General features: G+C 39.0%; 2 protein-coding genes across 2 annotated transcripts; one reads left to right on the plus strand and one right to left on the minus strand.

The window, feature by feature from the left end:
• Window positions 1–32: 32 nt before the first annotated feature.
• LOC105677965 (dynein regulatory complex protein 10-like) lies at window positions 33–2,284 on the plus strand. Its single transcript, XM_012376891.2, has 6 exons — window positions 33–235; window positions 629–806; window positions 883–1,018; window positions 1,129–1,278; window positions 1,380–1,509; window positions 1,690–2,284. Exons 1-6 carry the CDS (start codon window positions 164–166, stop codon window positions 1,879–1,881), a joined length of 858 nt encoding a protein of 285 aa, XP_012232314.2. The 5' UTR covers window positions 33–163; the 3' UTR covers window positions 1,882–2,284.
• LOC105677869 (dynein axonemal heavy chain 7-like) lies at window positions 2,063–19,049 on the minus strand. Its single transcript, XM_067358687.1, has 49 exons — window positions 18,757–19,049; window positions 18,506–18,659; window positions 18,084–18,230; window positions 17,826–18,011; window positions 17,084–17,460; window positions 16,771–16,992; window positions 16,316–16,613; window positions 15,739–16,086; window positions 15,414–15,679; window positions 15,157–15,310; window positions 14,840–15,066; window positions 14,569–14,770; window positions 14,254–14,488; window positions 14,067–14,182; window positions 13,591–13,869; window positions 13,146–13,403; window positions 12,797–13,081; window positions 12,480–12,728; window positions 12,034–12,379; window positions 11,749–11,918; window positions 11,545–11,676; window positions 11,249–11,470; window positions 10,622–11,073; window positions 10,256–10,450; window positions 10,004–10,151; window positions 9,696–9,920; window positions 9,462–9,634; window positions 9,070–9,379; window positions 8,744–8,989; window positions 8,420–8,649; window positions 8,146–8,365; window positions 7,836–8,024; window positions 7,344–7,718; window positions 7,041–7,213; window positions 6,712–6,957; window positions 6,365–6,652; window positions 6,073–6,264; window positions 5,770–5,996; window positions 5,314–5,687; window positions 5,057–5,237; window positions 4,798–4,986; window positions 4,144–4,741; window positions 3,865–4,075; window positions 3,762–3,770; window positions 3,656–3,673; window positions 3,192–3,426; window positions 2,886–3,037; window positions 2,519–2,800; window positions 2,063–2,284 (listed from the first exon to the last, which is right to left on the minus strand). The coding sequence occupies exons 1-49, from the start codon at window positions 18,912–18,914 to the stop codon at window positions 2,078–2,080; spliced, it is 11,376 nt and encodes a 3,791-aa protein (XP_067214788.1). The 5' UTR covers window positions 18,915–19,049; the 3' UTR covers window positions 2,063–2,077.
• Between the last annotated feature and the right edge of the window lie 5 nt (window positions 19,050–19,054).

A 19,054-nucleotide genomic window follows, 5' to 3' on the forward strand; every position in this document is an offset into this window, starting at 1 on the left:
GGTGATGTCTAGCTAGTACCACGCGATACCGCTAGGTGCGCTATCAAAATTGCTGAGTTGTTAAATCGAAATGAAGAATCATAGATGCATGTATTTATTATTCAGATAATTCTACAAGTAATAAAGATTAGAAGATTGCTAATAAAGAAGCAACGCATTAAACATGAGCGAAAGAGAAGACAACACGATTTCGATAGTTCGAATGGAGAAACTTTTGACGGGCATTACGAGCAAGGTAAGAATCGGAGGTATATTCAACGGCTCAAGCCGGCGGTTAAAGTTAACAAAACGAACGTTGGAAATAGCCTCAGAAACTAGTATTATGAAAATGATCTATTTAAATGAATGAATTTCTTTGTCTTCTTTAAGAGTATTACTTTTTTCTGCAAATACTATTTTATTTCATTTAAAGTATTCCATTTAAAGTATTCGTTATTTTATAATCCCCCCCCCCCCTCCTTTCCCCTCTTATATTTTCCTTTTTTATATAATTAAATATTCTATTTAGAAATTGTTTCAAATAATAAGAATTAAAATGCATAGTACATATAAGGATAACAAAAATAAATAAATAATTTTAAAGATAGTAAGTTGCTCAAATTAACATTATATTATTATTATTTAATAGATTGATAAACACGATGTTCAAAATTTGCCGTTGCTTCGGGAAATCATTGATCTTACTGAACTTTTCAAAACATTAGTTATATCTCGAATGAAAAAAACTCCTGAAGTAGAACGCATGCACATTATCAATTTGCACGATTGCCAGAAGAAAGTAGCGGAAGCTTTGTCAGAGCTTGAAGGTATATTGCATTACGTGTTAAAATAATATATTTTTAACTACATATTTCAAGCGCAAACTAAAGCATTCGTTGGCAGTTTTGCAGAATATATCTGAAGAACAAAATACGAAATCCGAAATTTTTCTGAAAGATATCGTTACCTGCGTAAATGACGAGGAAGAGATAATGAAGAACATAAGGGAAACATCGGAAGTGGAGATACCAAAAGAAATGTATTGAGAGACATTGTGTTATAAATTAATAAAATAAAAATTGTCGCTGCAATATATATAATCGTAGAATAAATTTTATATAATTTTTTAACAAACTTTATAATTTCTAGGAAAGAATCGATGCAGAAGATGCTGATTGTAAAAGAACAACAGGAAGCACGAAAAAAGCAATTGCAATCTGAAATAGAATCGGCAGAACGTCAATTGCACAGCATCGTGGAATTTAATGCGATAACCGAAAAGAAACTTTTCGATGAGTGGTGAGTACAGATTGATTTCCATAAATTAATAAAATTTTATTCAAGTAATTTATTATCTGAGGAACATTGAAAAACATATACTAATTGATTTCATGTTTTAGTGCGAAAATTGAGCAAGAATACAAAGATCTTATCGCTAAATATGATTGCGATATTGGCGCGGCTCACGCTTTGATGGAGAAATTGTCGAAAGATAAGGAAGTTCTTAAAACAGAAACGGAGAGTATGGAGGTTTGTAATATATTTCTGAATTTAAGTATTCAATATGTATACTTTACGTCAAAAATACTTTAATGCGTAAAATTAGACAGAAATATATCTCAAATGTGTAAAAGTGCGCAATTAATATGTTAAAATACTACTGACACTAAGTACAATTCTACCGAACTGTCATTACTTTTTTTTTATCAGGCCCAGTTGGCTGTACAACGGACATTGTACATTCAATATAAAAACGAGCGAGAAATTGCGCTGATGAAAGTCTTTACTGAGAAACTGAAACTCTTTACACAAAATCGAGCCGTCAGGATTATCCAAAGAGCATGGAGAGCATACTTCGAGCGAATTTCTCTAAAAAAACGAAGAAAAGGAAGGAGAAAATAATTTACTTAATCAGCTGACATAGCTTGCGTCAGTTTTACGTGGTTTGATCAAAAAAATAATGAGCTTGTCAACTTTTACATTCTGAAACAGCGCGGAAAACACTTTTTCTAATCATACTAAAATACATAACCTATCAGCGCAGTGATAAAGGTTAGGATGGAAGAACAATTTACATACAGTGTTACGTTGATATTTTTTATTCACTGAGTTGACAAAGCATAGCGACTCCTCTTATAATCCAGTGCTCCGGCGGCTTCACCGTGGGCAGCCACATGGCTATGACAAAGTTTGTGGAGTGACCTGTAGTGGACAATATCCCGCGACGATCGGAGGTTTTATAAAGTGGACAGACGTATGATTGCCTTTCTTTGATATCCTGCTTCTTCATCGGTATCAGCCACATCTACAACGTGTGTTGTAAAAAGGTAAGTTCATCCAGTGATATATATAAAAAAAAAAAGAAGATTGAAAATATGCCCTGCGATAAAACTGTACATGAATACAATACTTGTACATTCCATCAAATATCTATTTTACAATATTAGTTAAATCCACTATTTGAATTGATGGCGTAAATAATTATTTGAAAAATATTACATTGATCAATATATCTTTATGGGAGAATAAAAGCACTCACAAAGGGTACATTGTCGTAAAGCACTTTAGGAAAGCTTTCTTCTATAGACATTTTCTTCATATCAAATCTTGCACCGTCTAAAAATAATCCATAAATATAAACACCGTCCTCTGGTGCTGAATCGAAAACAGTGTCTGTCAGGATTATGAAATCAAACGCAAGAAGATCTATAGGGATCTTATATTTTCGCGCATAATTTTGCCGTATGCCAGTTAAAAATGCTTGCGTAAAGTAAAATCCTGGTAACCAGAATGTAACGGGTGGCCCTTCGTCATACCATTTCTGTATAATGATAAATTCACACATATGTAAAAAATATTCAAATTGTAGAAAAACAAAATATGAAAAACAACACATAGACAATTACCTGTAGAAATGTTAAACGTTGTAGGAAGTCGTTGATATAACCACCCAAAGGCTTCAGAGATGGATAGGAATTTTGTTTCCATACGAGAGGTATTTTGCTTGTCAATATTGCCTCGTAAATATCTTCAAGTTCAAAGGACATCATGATCATACCTGAGTGAAATATCGTTATAATTTTTCAAGCTATAGTTATTTTCATTTTTATTGTAATATTTTTGGCAAGATAAAGATGGAATTAATAATTTAAATTAATAATTAGTAATATTTTACTTATATGCATATCTTTTTTTGAAGAATGAATAAGTACCTTTGATAGCTTTTCGTATATTGATAAGGCTGCTTCTTATGCAGCGTAATAATTTGTTAAACCTATCCATCTCTTGCACCAGTACGGTATTCATGCTTTGACTGTATAACATGGGATATTTAGCGAGTGCTGCAACCAAATCGTAATCGTTCGGTAGCTTGTCCAAGATTTCTGTCGCGATGCCGTAAACAACTTCGTCATCAGACGCTTGTCTCAATCCGGATTTGACTGCTTCCTAAGATAAAAAGTAAAATAGGTTATCTTTATCTTTACTTAGATTATTTTTGTTCATTTAGGGAGCTGTCTTAAGCTCTGAAATCCTGGATTTTTGAGATCCTTGATTAACGAAAAGCTAAGGCTAAGTTTAACGTGAATCATTAAGATTTAGTCATTAAGATTGCGTTAAATTAACCAATAATTATATTTTTATCATCAAACCATCACATTGAAAGGAGATAGCATACCTTAACTTGCCAAAGATCCTGAGAATGAGCAATAAAAAAATATATAAAATATAATTAGTCATAAATTAATGTAATAACTTTTTGCGACAATATTATAATTACGTACCGTTCGATCCTGAATAATGTTCAATGAAATTAATAAGAAAAGGGATGAATGCGATATAATAATCATCATTATTGTTTAGTAAAAAATTCAGAGAAAAAATTACCTGCGTGAGTAGCAGTGAAGAGAATAGTAAATTTGTTTCTCGCTGATCTTTAAGAATGTCAGCATTCTCATTCATGCCAAACACACTTGCTTCAGTAATTATCGGAAGTTTTCTTGTGTATTCGAGATAAGCTTCGTATTCTGTGACAGTCGGACAGTAATAAATAGTGGACGTTGGGTCGAAGTAGTATATTTCTTCAGTCAACAGTTCTCTAAACAACGACATAAATAATAATCTCCCGATCTTCGGATTAAAATTATACAATCTCTCAATACTCACAGACAATAGAATTTCGCCAGGATAGTATTCAACGTTCTACGGTCCCATTCGTCCGTGACTCTTCCTCCGTAATTGCATTCGCCCGTGAGATACTTCAGTGCGGCAAACTGCACGTCCTGATAGTCGTCCAGGAACATTTTCAATTGCAGAATGCTGATTCTCAAATCAGTCTCGTTATATTCGTAGGGAATATTCCAACCGATCGGGCCGAACTTCCGCCTTTCTTGCACGGTCGCGTGGAAGAAGCACAATGAATAGAGAAGCTTCTTAAAATATTCGCTCTGAGCGCAGCCTTCAAAGAACTCCGGATTACTAATCGGATCGCTCGCGTAGGATCTCAGGATGTTCGCTCTGAGCCCTTTCGGCGGCTCGTTCGTCATCTTGATGCCGTTCTGAAGGACCGTCGTGGGAAAGTGTTCCGCCGGATAGCTGGTTAGCCATAGTCGGAAGTCGGGATGAATCGTGTCGGGTATCAGACCCTCGCAGATCTTCTCCAAAGTCGGCATCCAGCTCTTGGCCAGATGACAATTTTGCAACACCACCCAATTGCCGTGAAACACACCCTCTCTTATCAATCCTTCCGCTATTGGTCCTTGACCTGGCGCGACAGCGTGGTTAGTTCGCGTGACGAATCTTTATCTCGCAGATATTTACCTTGGCCGAGAGACAAGTAGAAAAGGCGATCGGCGCCGTATCCTTGCTCGTCGGCGAATGCCAACAAAGTTTGCGCCGGATCGGCGCCGGGAGTCAAGACGAATATCAGCGGAATGCAACAGTCAGAATCCGCATAGGAGGATGCCAAGTCGAAAGGAGGCGCTTCCATATATTGTGCGCCTAATTGTTCTATAATATTCGAATCGGAGTCAATATTTGTCGATCAATATTTATATCCTCTCGATATATATTTGCCTACCTTCCACGAATATTTGCACCGCGGAGATCATTTTATCGGGCCGAATACATCGCAGAATCAACAGTCGTTCGAACAAATTCAAACCGTCGTACGGTGCCGGAAAGGGCTCCTTCTGTGGTTCCCTCGAATCGAATATCTTCTTCCATTCTCCGGTAGACTCGGAGAAGAATTTTCTGATGCCCTATAAGTCGATTAGTGCATTCTATGAATATCGATTATCTGATTGCGCGATTGAATAGAAGATTGAAAGAGTTTACTTCAAATCCTTTGATATTATCCAATCTGCACAGCTCGTCCCATTGCTTGACTAGCAGCCACTCGGCAGGATTGGCGTACGGATTGTCTAAACCTATTCCACCAGTTAGCAAAAACAACCATTGCGCCGCGGTTTCCGGCTCCTCGCTCATTTTCCGTAGATTGATAACGAGAAGCAATGTAAATAGCAATTTATCCTTCTCGAACAGTGATCTGCATATATTGACATAGAGAGAATACGTGAAGTATTTGGTCAGATCCTTAAGACGTTGTGGAACATTGTCGGCCGGCTCCGTATTCGTGATGGCCAAATTGAAAAGATTCACGAACCAGATCAGCGAATATTGATACATTGGATCTATGTTGGCCAGAGATGCTGCGACAAAAATAGACTGATTAAAATTAATGATTCCTTTATTATTATTGTTGTAATTCATTTTAAACGGTTACTGCGATACCTATCGTGAAGAAGAGTATGGTCGAATAGGCTGCGATAGGTTTATACTGCAGTCTCGCGACGTCGATCGACTTCTCCGTAACTTCCATAGCCGCTTGCTTCGCGTGAATGTCGTCGCTCAAGTTTTTCGACGACGTTAAAATGTCGATAGCTTCCTCGTCTTCTAAGATATTGCCTTCCGCCACGGAAAGCACCTCCAAAATTTTATCTTCCGTCTCTTTCAGCATCCTGCAAAATAAAGTTGAAAAGAATGTAAGCAAAACGCGTGTGAAACTAGATCTGTATGATAAATTAAGAAACATACTTTTTATTTGCCGCACCCTGCACGATCAAAACATTCTTTTCGGATTCCAAGTCTGGCCTTTCCCTCGCCACTACGATGCCAAGCAACTGATCTTCCAAGCCGCTCGGCGTTATCATAAAATTCAGCAAAGTTACTTTTACAGCTATTTCCGGTAAATAATGGGGATTTCTTAATTTTGTCGTGATATAAAGCCTGTTAATATAATAATAATAATTATATGTATGTTTAATGTCTCAAAACATCTTGAAAGCTTTGAAATTTAAAATGGAATACTTTATATAACTCAGCGCACCTAAAATTGGCGTTATATTCTACTACGGCGTCGCCCACTTTTATGCACAATGCGCCGCCATGCCTGAACGTTTGTTTGAGAAGAATCGGCTCAAGAACGGCGTCTAATTTTTCCTCCACGTTTTCCAGCAATATCGGCTGTCCAAGTTGTATCGCGTTTTCCAAGATTCTCACGTAATCGTATTGGCTGAGCCGAATAATGCTAATATTATTTCTCTTCTCCATATTCCTTACCCACTTATTGGCTTGGCTCTGTGGATCTATCATCAATGGCCATCTCCTGGCATTCCTAAAAACGCAAAAAAATTACGTAACGACAGTTCGTTATCGAGGCTGCAATTGACTTACATAACGATAATTCCATTGTCGACGGAGAACGCGTCGGCGGGCAGCCCGGCGATGTTCCACGATCTAATCAAGACTGGTTCGCCGAGTATTTCACGCAGTTGGAAATCCTGGCTGCAAATCACTTGCAGCTTCGTACACAATTGCACCCATTTGTGTATTTGCTGCACGCGAAACGGCATAGTGAATGGACCCAAGTAAGCCACCACGCCGGACGCAATTATCACATCGCCTGTTAGACGATAATACCTGCAGGATTAGGAAAAAAAAAAAAGGATTTGGACGTTCCATGCAAGAAACTTTGCAACGAATAACGACGCTTTAGCTCTTACTTGTCGCCCAATTCTTTGGCGGTTTGCGACCAGCGCGCATACTCTCCGCCTAATCCTCCGATAAGATCCTCGGCCCGCTTCAGTTTCGTCTCGCAGTCGGTCACTTGATCCGACATCGCTTGGAAGTCCGCTTTTCTTCTATTTAGGATCTCTTGAAGATCCAATAGTTTTTTCTAATCGTGAATTTTAAAAACTGAATTTTAGTACGAAGTCTTCATATCGACATATCTTTGTTACTTTCTTCAAAAATTGAATTCTGTCCATTATTCGATATTACGAGCTTTGTCGAAGTTTAAATAATACCTGCACTTGACGCAATTGTTCTTTCTTCAAATTTAAGGTTTCTATAGCGCCGTGATAGACGGCTTCGGCCTCCGCCAGGGCTCGTTTTTTAGGAGCGACGATCTTGGCAATTATATCGTACTCGGACATCGCGATGACCCAACGGCATAATCCCTCGCAAGCCGTTGAAACTTTCTTGATCTTCTCCGGGTCGAAGTCTGGATTGGTCAAGTACTCCTTCCGTATCGTTTCTATTACCTTGTCGGGTATATTGTCCTTGTCGAAGTGTAGCAATGAGTCCAAGAATTTGGCATCGCTAAGCATTCTCAGAGCAGCCCTCCAATAATCGTCGACGTACACACCACCGTCCTTCTGCACCTTCTCCGGCTTTATTTGCTGTAACAATTTAAATTCCAACAAGCGTAGGACGTGAAATTAATAATTCAGTGATAATTGTGCCGGATTTTCTCACGAATGAAAGTGTACGCTATTTTTTATCGTGCAATTTCTCACCCTGAGGACACAAACGCTCTCCACGATGAGCTTCACGCCGTATGGCGGATGCTTCATTGCCTTCACCACTGCGATATCCGCCAATGTTAATGTGTCCAACGCTGCTTGAGCCCGCTTTAAGATGGGCATGGCTTCAGCCAAATCAGCATCGCATTCAGTTTTTATCACATTCGCTTCGTCCGCCGCTGCCTAAATAGCAAGAATTTTCTTAGTACGTTTACAGACACAGTTTTATCAAATTTGGAATTCTTGTTCTTGTTGTAATATCAATCGTGTTTACACGTGTGTGTATTAGTCAGGTCAATCTTACTTGCGCCGCGATTTCATCGATCTTGACCACTTTCTCAAATTCCGCCACTTCCTGGTTTTCTTTCTCAACATCGGCCAGCATTCTCTGGATGTCCTGCGTGGCCGCGATTAATTTCGGTTGCAACTGTTTCAGCATATTCTGCATTTCCTCAACCTGACGCTGTGTGCCGTCCAGTTGGCCTAAACCACCCTCGTACCGAGCTTTAGTGTGCTGCACTTCTCTGCAACGTTGCGGAGAGTTAAACGGGAAGATTTCGGACGAAAGTCGCACTTACCCGCGTTGTTTGCTAAGCAAACTCTGGAATGTGTTGATCATTTCGAGATAAGAAGTGGGCGTCACGTAATTCCGTCTGTTTAAACGAACTAAGAATTCGTCGCTTAGTCTTTGAGTGGACATGTGGAAGAACTGGCACATGTCGATGCCGGCCTTCCTCTCGTCATCCGTAAGTTCGATCGCGGACAAGAATTTTGTCGCGACAGCCAGCAGGGCGTCTTTGGGCCACGACTTGACGATAATCAATAATAACGTTATTCCTGTCTGTCTTTTTAAATAGCGAATATTGATTGACGTATCTGATAACTTTAGAACATTTTAATACCTGAAGCCAATCAATGGTGCAACAATTAACTAAAGCCGGGAATTTCCTGATCCGATTTCTAAACGCGTCGCCGATGGGCGACATAGTGACAACAATGTGCAACTGATCGCGCGTTATCTGCACGAATAAGTTGAAAAGCGCCGCGGGGCTGCCGTCCGTTTGCATCGCTCGCTCTCGTTGTCGGTCAATCAGCCTCATCTTCTCGCATATCTCCGCCTTCTCCTCCGCCGTGAATATGTTGGGCACCTGAATGAAAATCGTACTCTTGCGTAAATTTCTTACATCGATAAAAAATAAATAAACAAATTATTAGATCATTCGCTTGCTTCTCCCGAGTTGAGCATATTGCTGACGTCTTCCAAGAAGCTCTCCTCCTTAATCTGCGTGTCGCTGTAGAGAAAAGTAGAATGCAGTTCGGTAGCGGTGGCTTTTCTCATGATGGCTTTGATATCCTCGTGCCACTCGTGGATACCGTATTGTTGCGTGATTTCGACTTGGTGCACGTCGTAGTCGCAAATGTGCGACGCCAGTCTGGTTAAAGATTGTCTTCCGGATCCGCCAACGCCGACGAGGAGAGCGTGGCTCCGCGGTTGCTTGATGATGCGAGCTATCTTCGACAGATGCTCGATTGCGAACCTGAACGTTATCTTCCATTTATCTTCCATTTAGCGCAATCGCAAATTGCTACATTTATCAAATATATCTAACGAAAATTTACCGGAACAACACTAGATTCATAGGCTTTCTCGTCATCGAATTGTATTCGGAAAGATACGTCTCCACGATCTCTCGCAATTGTTCTAAATCAACAACTTCTTGGTACAAGCGAATGTCCGCCTTGGCATCGGTGAAGTCGCAATATATCAAGTTTCGTAACATGTCCACGGTGATCTGCAAGAAGTGAAGTGTAGTTTTTTTATTTTCAATTAACGAAGAAACTACGAGATCTTACATGTTTAGCAAACTCTTTCTTTGTAGTAATTAGCATGTCTTCAAAGAGTTCCTCCATTGAGACTTCCATACGTTGCTTCAGCGTCACGCCTGTCTGACGTATTAGCCATTTGATGTCGGCTTCGTCGACTAAACGGTCGCCGAATACACGGAGTATCTCGTGAACCCACAATCGCTTCATATTTGAGAGCGCGGGCATGGTTTCCGGGACCGATAACAGAACTCCCTACGTTGTAATTCATTGCGGCAATTAATAACGAATTTTTTTTTCTAAAAGTTAATAATATATATAAGAATGTTACGAATAACCTGGATGACTCTGGAGAAATCTCGAAGGTTAAACATGTAATGGCATTTCGCAGGCGTCGGTAACAGATTGCGCAAGCTTTGTTTATAAATATCTAACGTTGCGAGGACAATTTGGTCAATGCACGGATCGAACTCTTTGCTGAAGCCCCTAAATACGAAAAAAAATATAGTTTTCAATTGGGAACAAAATAATGATTTCGGATTTAAAATATATTCTAAATATTCCTAGGGAATATTTTCACATTTACAAACCTCGTATCGAGATGCCACAGAACGATTCTGCTAAATATCGTGATCATTACGTTGTCCTCGAATTCGGATATTGCCAGAACGAAGAAGTGTCGTTTGAATCGCGGAGTAACATCTTTACCGGCGATTGGCGGAGCCATAGCACACATTAATTGAATCTCAATCAATTTTATGAGCGTCCCTTCCCTTCTGTCGTACCTATGAAAAAATAATTAACAAACTGCAGATATCGAAATCGACGCATTATTGCTCGAATATATAATTCTGTGAATTACATATTAAAATTCACAAAATTATAAATTACGTATTGAAATTCAAAAATTAAGCTTTATGAATGAAAGGGAAAAAATTGGAGACATTTTTGTTTACCATTGCCAATGGTCCAACCATTGCCGCAATAATTCTATAGGCGGTTGCGCCCCAAACGTTTCTTTCATCGGCATCGAGACGTCATCGACAAAGACGATCCAACGCTTGCCAATAGGTGGGCCGTAAACCCCCTTACGCCTGCGATCTAATTTGCTCATAATAATATCTTGAGTTTGATTAGCGGTGGTCTGCGCGGAGAAATTGATGAACAATGGCTTGTTCACCGCGGCGTTGTTCTTCTTCAGTAGAAAGTCGATTATGTACACCGACTTTCCGGTCCCCGTTGGGCCAACGAAAAGCACCGGCTTTTCGTGTTGCACCAGCATTTGAAAGAGCGCCGTATATCTTATCGTTTCTACGGTTGGCACGATTATTTGATTGACGGGGATGTCACGGGGAATCGGTGGCGCGAATATCAGCTCGTCCGACCATAATTTCCATTTTCCCTTGCCCTGTTCAAAAATATGACGCAAATTTAGCAGGGTGTGATTAAAGAGTGTTTCATTTAAAAGATAATCAATAATTAAACGACACAAGACAGGTTTGAATGAAGCCTTTCGGATACAATTTTATTATCTAGATATCGGAAAAATGAATTTTGACAAATATATCTCTATATATACTTGCTTCCTTAATAAATCTGTAATCAAACACCAGATGATCTCTCGGCATGACAAAGATATAAGGTTTCGAAGGCGGCGGAATCGGTTCTTTCAACTGAAACTCGTTCATCAGAACAACGGGGAATTCTTTCTCCAGAAGCCCGCGAAACAGAATGCTAAATCGTACTCTGTGTTGAGCTTGCAAAGTGCCTCCCATCGCCCAGATACACGAAAAGAAGAACGAACCCTGCGTAAATATTTAATTTAATCCATCATCATCTGCAATATTTTATTTCAATTATTTCGTCGTTGAATTTCCACCTCTATTTGCGCTCGGAGATCAAGCTCGCTTATATTCTTCACGACTTCTTCATTATAAAAGTCCCTTATAAAACAGTCCATGAGATAAGTGATGGATCGCAGAAGATTCGAATCGGGCATCGGACATATTTCCTGCAAATCGATCAAATACAGTCCATTATCGCATTTTATCTTCCAGCATATTTATAACAACAAATGTTCCACCTTCAAGTTGCACCGACGTAACAGGTGAAAAAGGGGTTTGCAGAATCTGAGGAACAGCGACTCGTATAGGAAGCTTCGTAGCCATTCGTCTATTACTTCCGGCAGTTTCGCTATCCAGGAATTTAATATCGGCTCCCATCCCAACGCTCCAGGCTCCATATAAATCATTCCTGTTTCGAGCAATACATTCTTATGATTCCAGATAAGACGTCTTATAGACGCCCTAAAAAAAAAAAAAGACACTTCATTCCAGATTTTATTTTCGTTTGTTGCTACTCTATTTACCGCAGCGAGACACCGTGGCCGGCGAAGCAGCTTCTAGATCTAACGGCTCGAATATCAAGCTGGTCGTCGGTGCCAGCTGAATGATTTCTCCGCTCATTAGACAGAGTTTCTTGTTGTCGTCGAGAACGGTGTTCATACTCTCGATCCATATCGCGTCTATCGGGCCGTCGAAGACCAACCACTTCCTGTTGTCGTTCGTCGAAGTGGCAAAAGCTCGATAGCTGGTGGCCAGAATACCGTCGCTCCATTCGTGCGACGCTGGATCGAACTGTCCGTACAACTGTCCCAGTGTTATCGACTTCGGATTGATCACCGTCATCTCCACCTTGTGTTCATTCATCAGATTCTGTAGAAGATCAATCGAGTTTAATCAATTTACTTTTACGCAATTCATTCTTCCGACAGAAATTTCGGAATACAAATTAATGTTCGCGCAGGCCGCTCACGTTTTCTTCGCAAATCTCGAGTGCGTCGGCCAGCATTTTGTAGGCCGTGGTCTTGCCGGCAAAGGAATACCCGACGATCATGAATCCATGCCTCACTAACATCATTTCATAGATCTGTTGAACTTTCTCCAGAAATACGGGGACACATTGGATGTTCGCAGCGGCGCACGCTTGACGCGTAGAGGCGTTTAAGTGCACGTAATTCGGCTCCGGAAGTTGTACGTTTGGAAAAAGATCCGAAGTGATACCCTGAAAATGACATATATCCCTTACGATTTTTCCCTTGTTTAAAAAGACGCGCACAAACGCGGACGTACGTGAAACAGGGGTATATCTTCGCTGAGAAACTTGGGTAAATTCACGTCTTTGATACTGCGCAAGATTAAAATGTCCTCATTTTCTTCCGGATATTTCAACTTCAAGTTTCCCGCCGCTATTAGAACGGACTTCACCGCCCTCATGCCGTAGTCGTAATGATTCTGGCTGGACAGTTGCTCCGAGCACAATTTATACGCGATGACTATCTTTACAGATAAAGGTCTCGCATTGTAGAATCCGTACGAGTACAACGTGTTCTCCGCTATTAAAGCGTAATCGGGTACCTGTCGAAACGTATCATTGAAGTGTAACGTAAACCGATCTTTTCAAGCACATTCCTCAGCTCACCATCATAGCCACCGGCCGAAACAAAGCCTTCAGATTGTCCGGCAATTCTGTTCTCCCCGCGTATCCCGGATTCATTGTGATGAATACCGCGCAGGTGCGATCCAACGTCAATTCCGTATCCTCGAATATCAGGGTTTTCTTCTCCGCGTGTATTGCTCGTTGAATGGTCAAGATTTGCTGCGCCACGACCGATAAGACTTCCAGATCGATACGATTGAACTCGTCGAAGCAAGACCATGCACCTGTGCTGGCTAATCCCTGAGATATAATTTGGAATATTAATTCGTATCTAAATGCGAAGGAAGGAAATTGCTACGTGAATAATATATTTATTATTACTCGCACTCGTCCTCTTTGAACGAATAAACAAATATTTTTAATTTAAATAACTGTTAATTAGATTCGTCTATTTGCTTATTCTAAATCAAGTTTTTCGAATTCATACTTTGAAAAATTTGCCAAGTGCGATATAATCTAGCCCCTCCGAGCAATTAAACACAACGCATTGCTTGGCAACCGCCTTCGCTAGATCTTTCGTAGTCTCCGTTTTTCCTGTTCCAGCAGGTCCTTCCGGCGCACCGCCGAGATGTAGGCTAAGTGCGCCGAACAAGGTGCGATAACATCGATCGGTGAGCGGCGTTATCACTAATCGCGACGTATTGCCCAGGTACTCGTATGCATAACCCAGCGTAGAGTTTATCATCATCGTATATAAGTTCTCATCCTACAAACAAAAAACACATTAAGAAATAGAAGTTCTAACGAAACTGACAAAAATCTATAACAAATGCTCGAAACTGGAAAAAGTAAGAAAAGGGACTTTTTTTCATTCCGAAATCAATTGAAAATGTCTCTTTTTTTTTTACGTACGTTGTAAATATATATAATCGGAGGAAACATGTCGCATTTAAGTCTACTTACCATCCAGTAGTATCTTAATTGGCAAAGCCACTTGAAGTCCGTGACCTGGTTTACGCCTTGTTCGCACAACTGCACCAACACATCGCGACTGTGGACATCCAATGTTACTAAAGCTTCTATAAATAAAAAAAAAAGGGAATGATTTCTGGACTGCCGAATACATTTTTATCATTTGTAGAACACCGACCTAAAGTCGTTCGATTTTGCGTTGATAGTTTGCCGCGAACAAGCTTGACAATTTCGTTAAGCTCGTGCGTGCACGTTTCTATATAATCTGTTAAATTTTCAGGCTCCTTCGGCAGCCTGTCGTTAATATCCGCCGTCCAGTACAGTTTGCTGACGCAAAGGATGGTCTGGCCTGGCCACTCTAGAGCCCATTGACTCCTGGGTTTAGTGAGAAAGGCGTCTTTGGCACATATCACCTGAAGGAAGATCATATCGTAACGTATCATTCTGATGGCATACTAGTGGTAAGAGCTTATCGTCTTTTATCTCGATTGACCTGCTCCTTCACGCTCTTCTTCATATCAGCCTCGAGCTCGCGAAGCCACTTTTCCACTTGTCCTCGTGCGGCAGCTGTATCGATTATATCCTCAAGAATAATCACCTCCCCTTCGGACGACATCATAGCTGTGGCCTCCATGTTATCGGTAAATTCCAATCTTGCGATGCCTTCGAAGCACTTCTTCAAATGCGGCTGCACTCTGCGATAACAATTAGAAGATGAATGCTGAATTAAATTCCGTCAAATATTTGACCGCCGAAGAGCTTACCGCGTGGGATCCTTCGTTTCAGACAATATTTCCAAGAGCTCGTCGTTCGAGAGGAAGAAAAATCGCGGAAAGTAAAGCCTCTTCTTCTCCAGGTAAGCGGCGAGTCCTTTTTGCACCAAGTCGAGCAAGTTGGTGCACTTTTTCAGACGATCCAACATCTTATCGATCACAACGACGATCATAACTCCCGGGTCAGCCGAGACTATGGTCATCAGTTCTTTCCAAATCTGTTTTACGCGTGCATTTGTACTGTAGGCTGTTTAAGATTTACGTATCGCCACGAGATCATTTCTTTCGTATTGTGAATAATTACAAACTTTGTCTACGGCGCTAAATCGTCGACTCTCCTCCGGCATCTGTTGCTGTATATCGGGCGACGAGAAAATCGGTTCGAGATACATCCATGTCCCTTGTACTTTCAGCCAGTAGTCCATAATATCTTGCAGCAAAAGCAATTTAAGTTCCCATTCGCTGACAACATAAAATGATTTATAATTTTTTTTTTTTTTACAGTTAACATATTAAGATCGATTAAAAAAGAATTTTTTTACACGTTAAAGCTTCGTGAACCTACAGAGTTTCTTTTTCAAACGGCTTTATGTAAAGAGAATTTTTCATAGTCTGGGTTTTTGTTAGGTGATCGTCGAGCAACAGTTGTATCTCATCCACGCTAGCAATAACATATGTGCCGGTGTCGCGATAAGGATTCACGGTAAATGCGATATCCGCCCAGTCGGAGTACATCCTGAACAAGGCTTTCTCCAAGTTGCCCTCTTTGGTGGCCGCCTCGGATATCACTTCGAATTTCGCTACGTAATCGCCTAGACCGTAGTCGAGAATCTGCGGATACAAATGCGATTACGACCCGGCAATGACGAATTAGTTGGGTTTGCTTTTACCTTGGCTAGCGTCATGTATTGATCGACTTTTATCGGAAACCCAACAATCTCCGAGACCTGCTCCCAATGACGACTTTTCATGCAAGGATTTCCAAGAGTCAGTATCACCGGCATGTTCTCTTTGAAATCTTCGATTTTCGTCCTCACGATCTCCGCCAATTTTCTTACCGCCGGTTCTTGAAAAGTCTTTTCCAGCTTGAACACTGTGCGAAATGCAACCATGGTTTCGGATTCGATTGTTTCAGGATCGTGTGAGCCCACCATAGCTTCCGTCCAAGTATCATAGTTAGTTAAAAACTCGCAGGCGATGTCATAGAATTTTTTATAAGGTGTCAATTTATCAGCTACCTGATCGGATAAAAATGATAATATTAATTAATATTACTTCCGTGAAAAAGAAAGCTAGAGATAGAATAGAAATTTAAGACACCGAATTTTTTACATCCTTCGCAAAAAAATTTAAAAGCTTAGTCCACATAATTTCATTGAATTATTAAACTGCGGGGAAAATGCGAAACGCAAATATAAAAATAGATGTAAATTGATAAAGTTAGGCTATGCTACTTTCTTGTGTTACCTTTTTTCTTAAAGGATACTGCGACATTTCCCAGCCGAATAATTTTTCCTCTTCATTGAATTCCACGATTGTATCCATGGCGGCAATCAACTTATTATCGAGACTCGTAGCCTTTTTTTTGTATCGATGTATCTCCTCGATATTGCCCCAATATTGCAACTCGTCGCAGTACTTTGCGTATGTTTGAAGATCCTGTTCAAACTTTTCGATTCTGCCTTTGAGTGTCGCCTGATATTCGCCTGTTTTACTTGCAACTATCTCGCGATGCTTTTCGAAAATTTCAGCCATTCTATAATACCTGATATATCAAAGTTCCAACTCAATTAGTCAGGATTTATATATAAATGTATATTATTTAAATAATTTCTCTATGTATATTAATTAATCCAGTTTGCGCACTAAGTTAAAGTGTAAATATTATTGCAAATTAAATTATCACACTAGAACACACTCACCAGTGGAAAGCAAAATTATTGCTTTTCAACTCGACGGGCGTTAAATGATGATAATCTGATAAAAATGTTATATATTTCATTACTTCTCTCAATCGATTCTCTAATTCGAAAACAGTTTCTGTTTCGGATGTGTGTATAAAAGCCTGTAGTTTCATAAGTTCTGATGTATTGGGCGGTGTACTTAATGCCTGATTCGCAATATTTTGATACAAATCTCCTATACTGATAATTGCATAGAATCATTATTAGATTTCTTAAATTGCGAAATTATTTTTAAATGCAAAAGAAAATATATTTAAACAGCGAGACTTACGCTCGAGCTTTTTGTTGATAATCAGCGATCATCTTTGAAACCAGTTCGCCTTTAAGTTGTGTGGCCGTAGAAATGATGTGTTCTATAATATAATGCCTGCGCACTTCGAAGAGTTCGGTAAAAGACGTCCGATAAAATTCTAGTGGAATCTTCTTGCTCATCCGATCATAATAATCGATGAGTTCGCAATATTTCTCGTATGGATTAGGTGGTTGGGCTTTTAGAAAATCTTGCACGTAATTCACATCCTCGTCATTTATTAAATTCACATATTTTTCAAACTCCTGCAGTTGTAATTCTGCATCAGTTTTGTATCGTTCAATTAAATTTGATATTGTATTTCCGTGCTGCTCAAGGAGGTCTGCAGAAATTATTGGCTATGGAAATATAGAGGAAGTTTAATTATTGTATTTTTATAACATAATTTTATTAATAATAATCTAATAATTATAAAAATCACTAAAAATTCTAGAAATAATTACAATAAGTTATGATTACTGATAATAATTTTATTGAATTTAATAATTACAATTTTATAATATAATTTTACTCATAATTTCTACTTTTTATAATTTTAAAAATTACATAATTATAAAAAATTACATGAATACACGAGTATCATAAATTACATAAATATCTAATTTACATATTTATGTAATAATTTAATAAATAATTTTATTGAGTTATTACAAAATGTTTTATATATATATAAAAACAGTTTAAGTTTAAATTTAATACATACTTTAAGCAATTCGGATGAACCATGAATCCACTTCAGTTTTACCTCTGCACGTGGTAATGTTGTTACAGCATCATAAAGAGAATTCAGCAGCATTAAAAGTCCATCCATAAATGCTTTGAATGTAGGTTCAAAAATGATGGCCATATTTCTTACCACGATGTTTATGTTAAAACCACAATTTGTATACTGTTCGAGATAATTTAATGCATTCAATCAAAATATAGAAACCGTTATATGTTTAAATCTATATCTACTTACGCCTACGTCCATAAGATAATCGATATAATCCTTCATTGAACGCAAACATAAATCTCTCAATTGATCTTCCATAACATAGGCAAGGCAATTAAAGAATCTGTTATATTGTGGGTCGTTCATTGATGGCAAATTTCCCTTCTTTGACGCCTTAATACAGAAATTTTGATACAATTAAATACAAATAATAAAAAATAATAAAATTTATATTAATTAAATTAATTTTTTATTAATTTCTCAGTAAGCAAAATGCTGACAACATTGACATATTGATAACAATTTAACCAAATTTGTTGTTAATCGACTAACATTGTTAACATTTAGTTAATAATGTAGTAATAGTTAATTAACATTTAGTTGTTAATTAAATTTATTGTAATTATTTAGTTATTATTTTAATTATGTGGATTGTATAACTTTCTTACCATTACTAAAATATGGCATATTTTTGGCAGCCACCGTTTGAGAAGATCATCGCTCGTATTTTTGAGCATTCTTGAAAATTTATGGTCAAAAGTCGGGAGATCGTACGATCTTGCGTGCGATGTGAGTTCTCGTACGTCCACTTGTTTGATCTCTCTACGATCATTATGGAAATCGCCATGATAACAAGTTGATCATTATAAAAGTCTCCGATATATGGCGGTAAGTATCAATCTATAAATTTATACCTAACCTATATTCACGATGCCAGTAATCCAAAGTTTTGCGTATGCATGGATGGTACAGAATAATCGATTTCCTTTCCAGCTTTGCTCTTATTTTTTGGTATTTAACGCTGTGCTCTGGCGAGAACGGCTCGGGGATTCCTCGGGAATACAACGGCTGGAACATGCACGATGTATAATCGCAATCGAGTGTAAAAAAAGCGGCCGTAGGATTTATTGGCACAAGGTCAACCGTGTACCGGCCTCATTTGTGGTAAGTGCGCCCAAAATTTTGTGTTGTGCGTAAAATAATATTCTATTCCAGAT

This window comes from Linepithema humile, chromosome 7 (assembly GCF_040581485.1).
Source record: "Linepithema humile isolate Giens D197 chromosome 7, Lhum_UNIL_v1.0, whole genome shotgun sequence".
In the NCBI taxonomy this organism is placed as follows: domain Eukaryota; kingdom Metazoa; phylum Arthropoda; class Insecta; order Hymenoptera; family Formicidae; genus Linepithema; species Linepithema humile.

Coding starts and splice junctions, on each gene's coding strand:
- LOC105677965 (XM_012376891.2), top strand. CDS start 164: ATGAGCGAAAGAGAAGACAACACGATTTCGATAGTTCGAATGGAGAAA. Junction 1,019..1,128: donor GTGGAGATACCAAAAGAAAT/GTATTGAGAGAC, acceptor TATAATTTCTAG/GAAAGAATCGATGCAGAAGA. Junction 1,510..1,689: donor CAGAAACGGAGAGTATGGAG/GTTTGTAATATA, acceptor TTTTTTTATCAG/GCCCAGTTGGCTGTACAACG.
- LOC105677869 (XM_067358687.1), bottom strand. CDS start 18,914: ATGTTCCAGCCGTTGTATTCCCGAGGAATCCCCGAGCCGTTCTCGCCA. Junction 5,997..6,072: donor CAGGGTGCGGCAAATAAAAA/GTATGTTTCTTA, acceptor TTTATTTTGCAG/GATGCTGAAAGAGACGGAAG. Junction 5,688..5,769: donor CATACTCTTCTTCACGATAG/GTATCGCAGTAA, acceptor TTTTTGTCGCAG/CATCTCTGGCCAACATAGAT.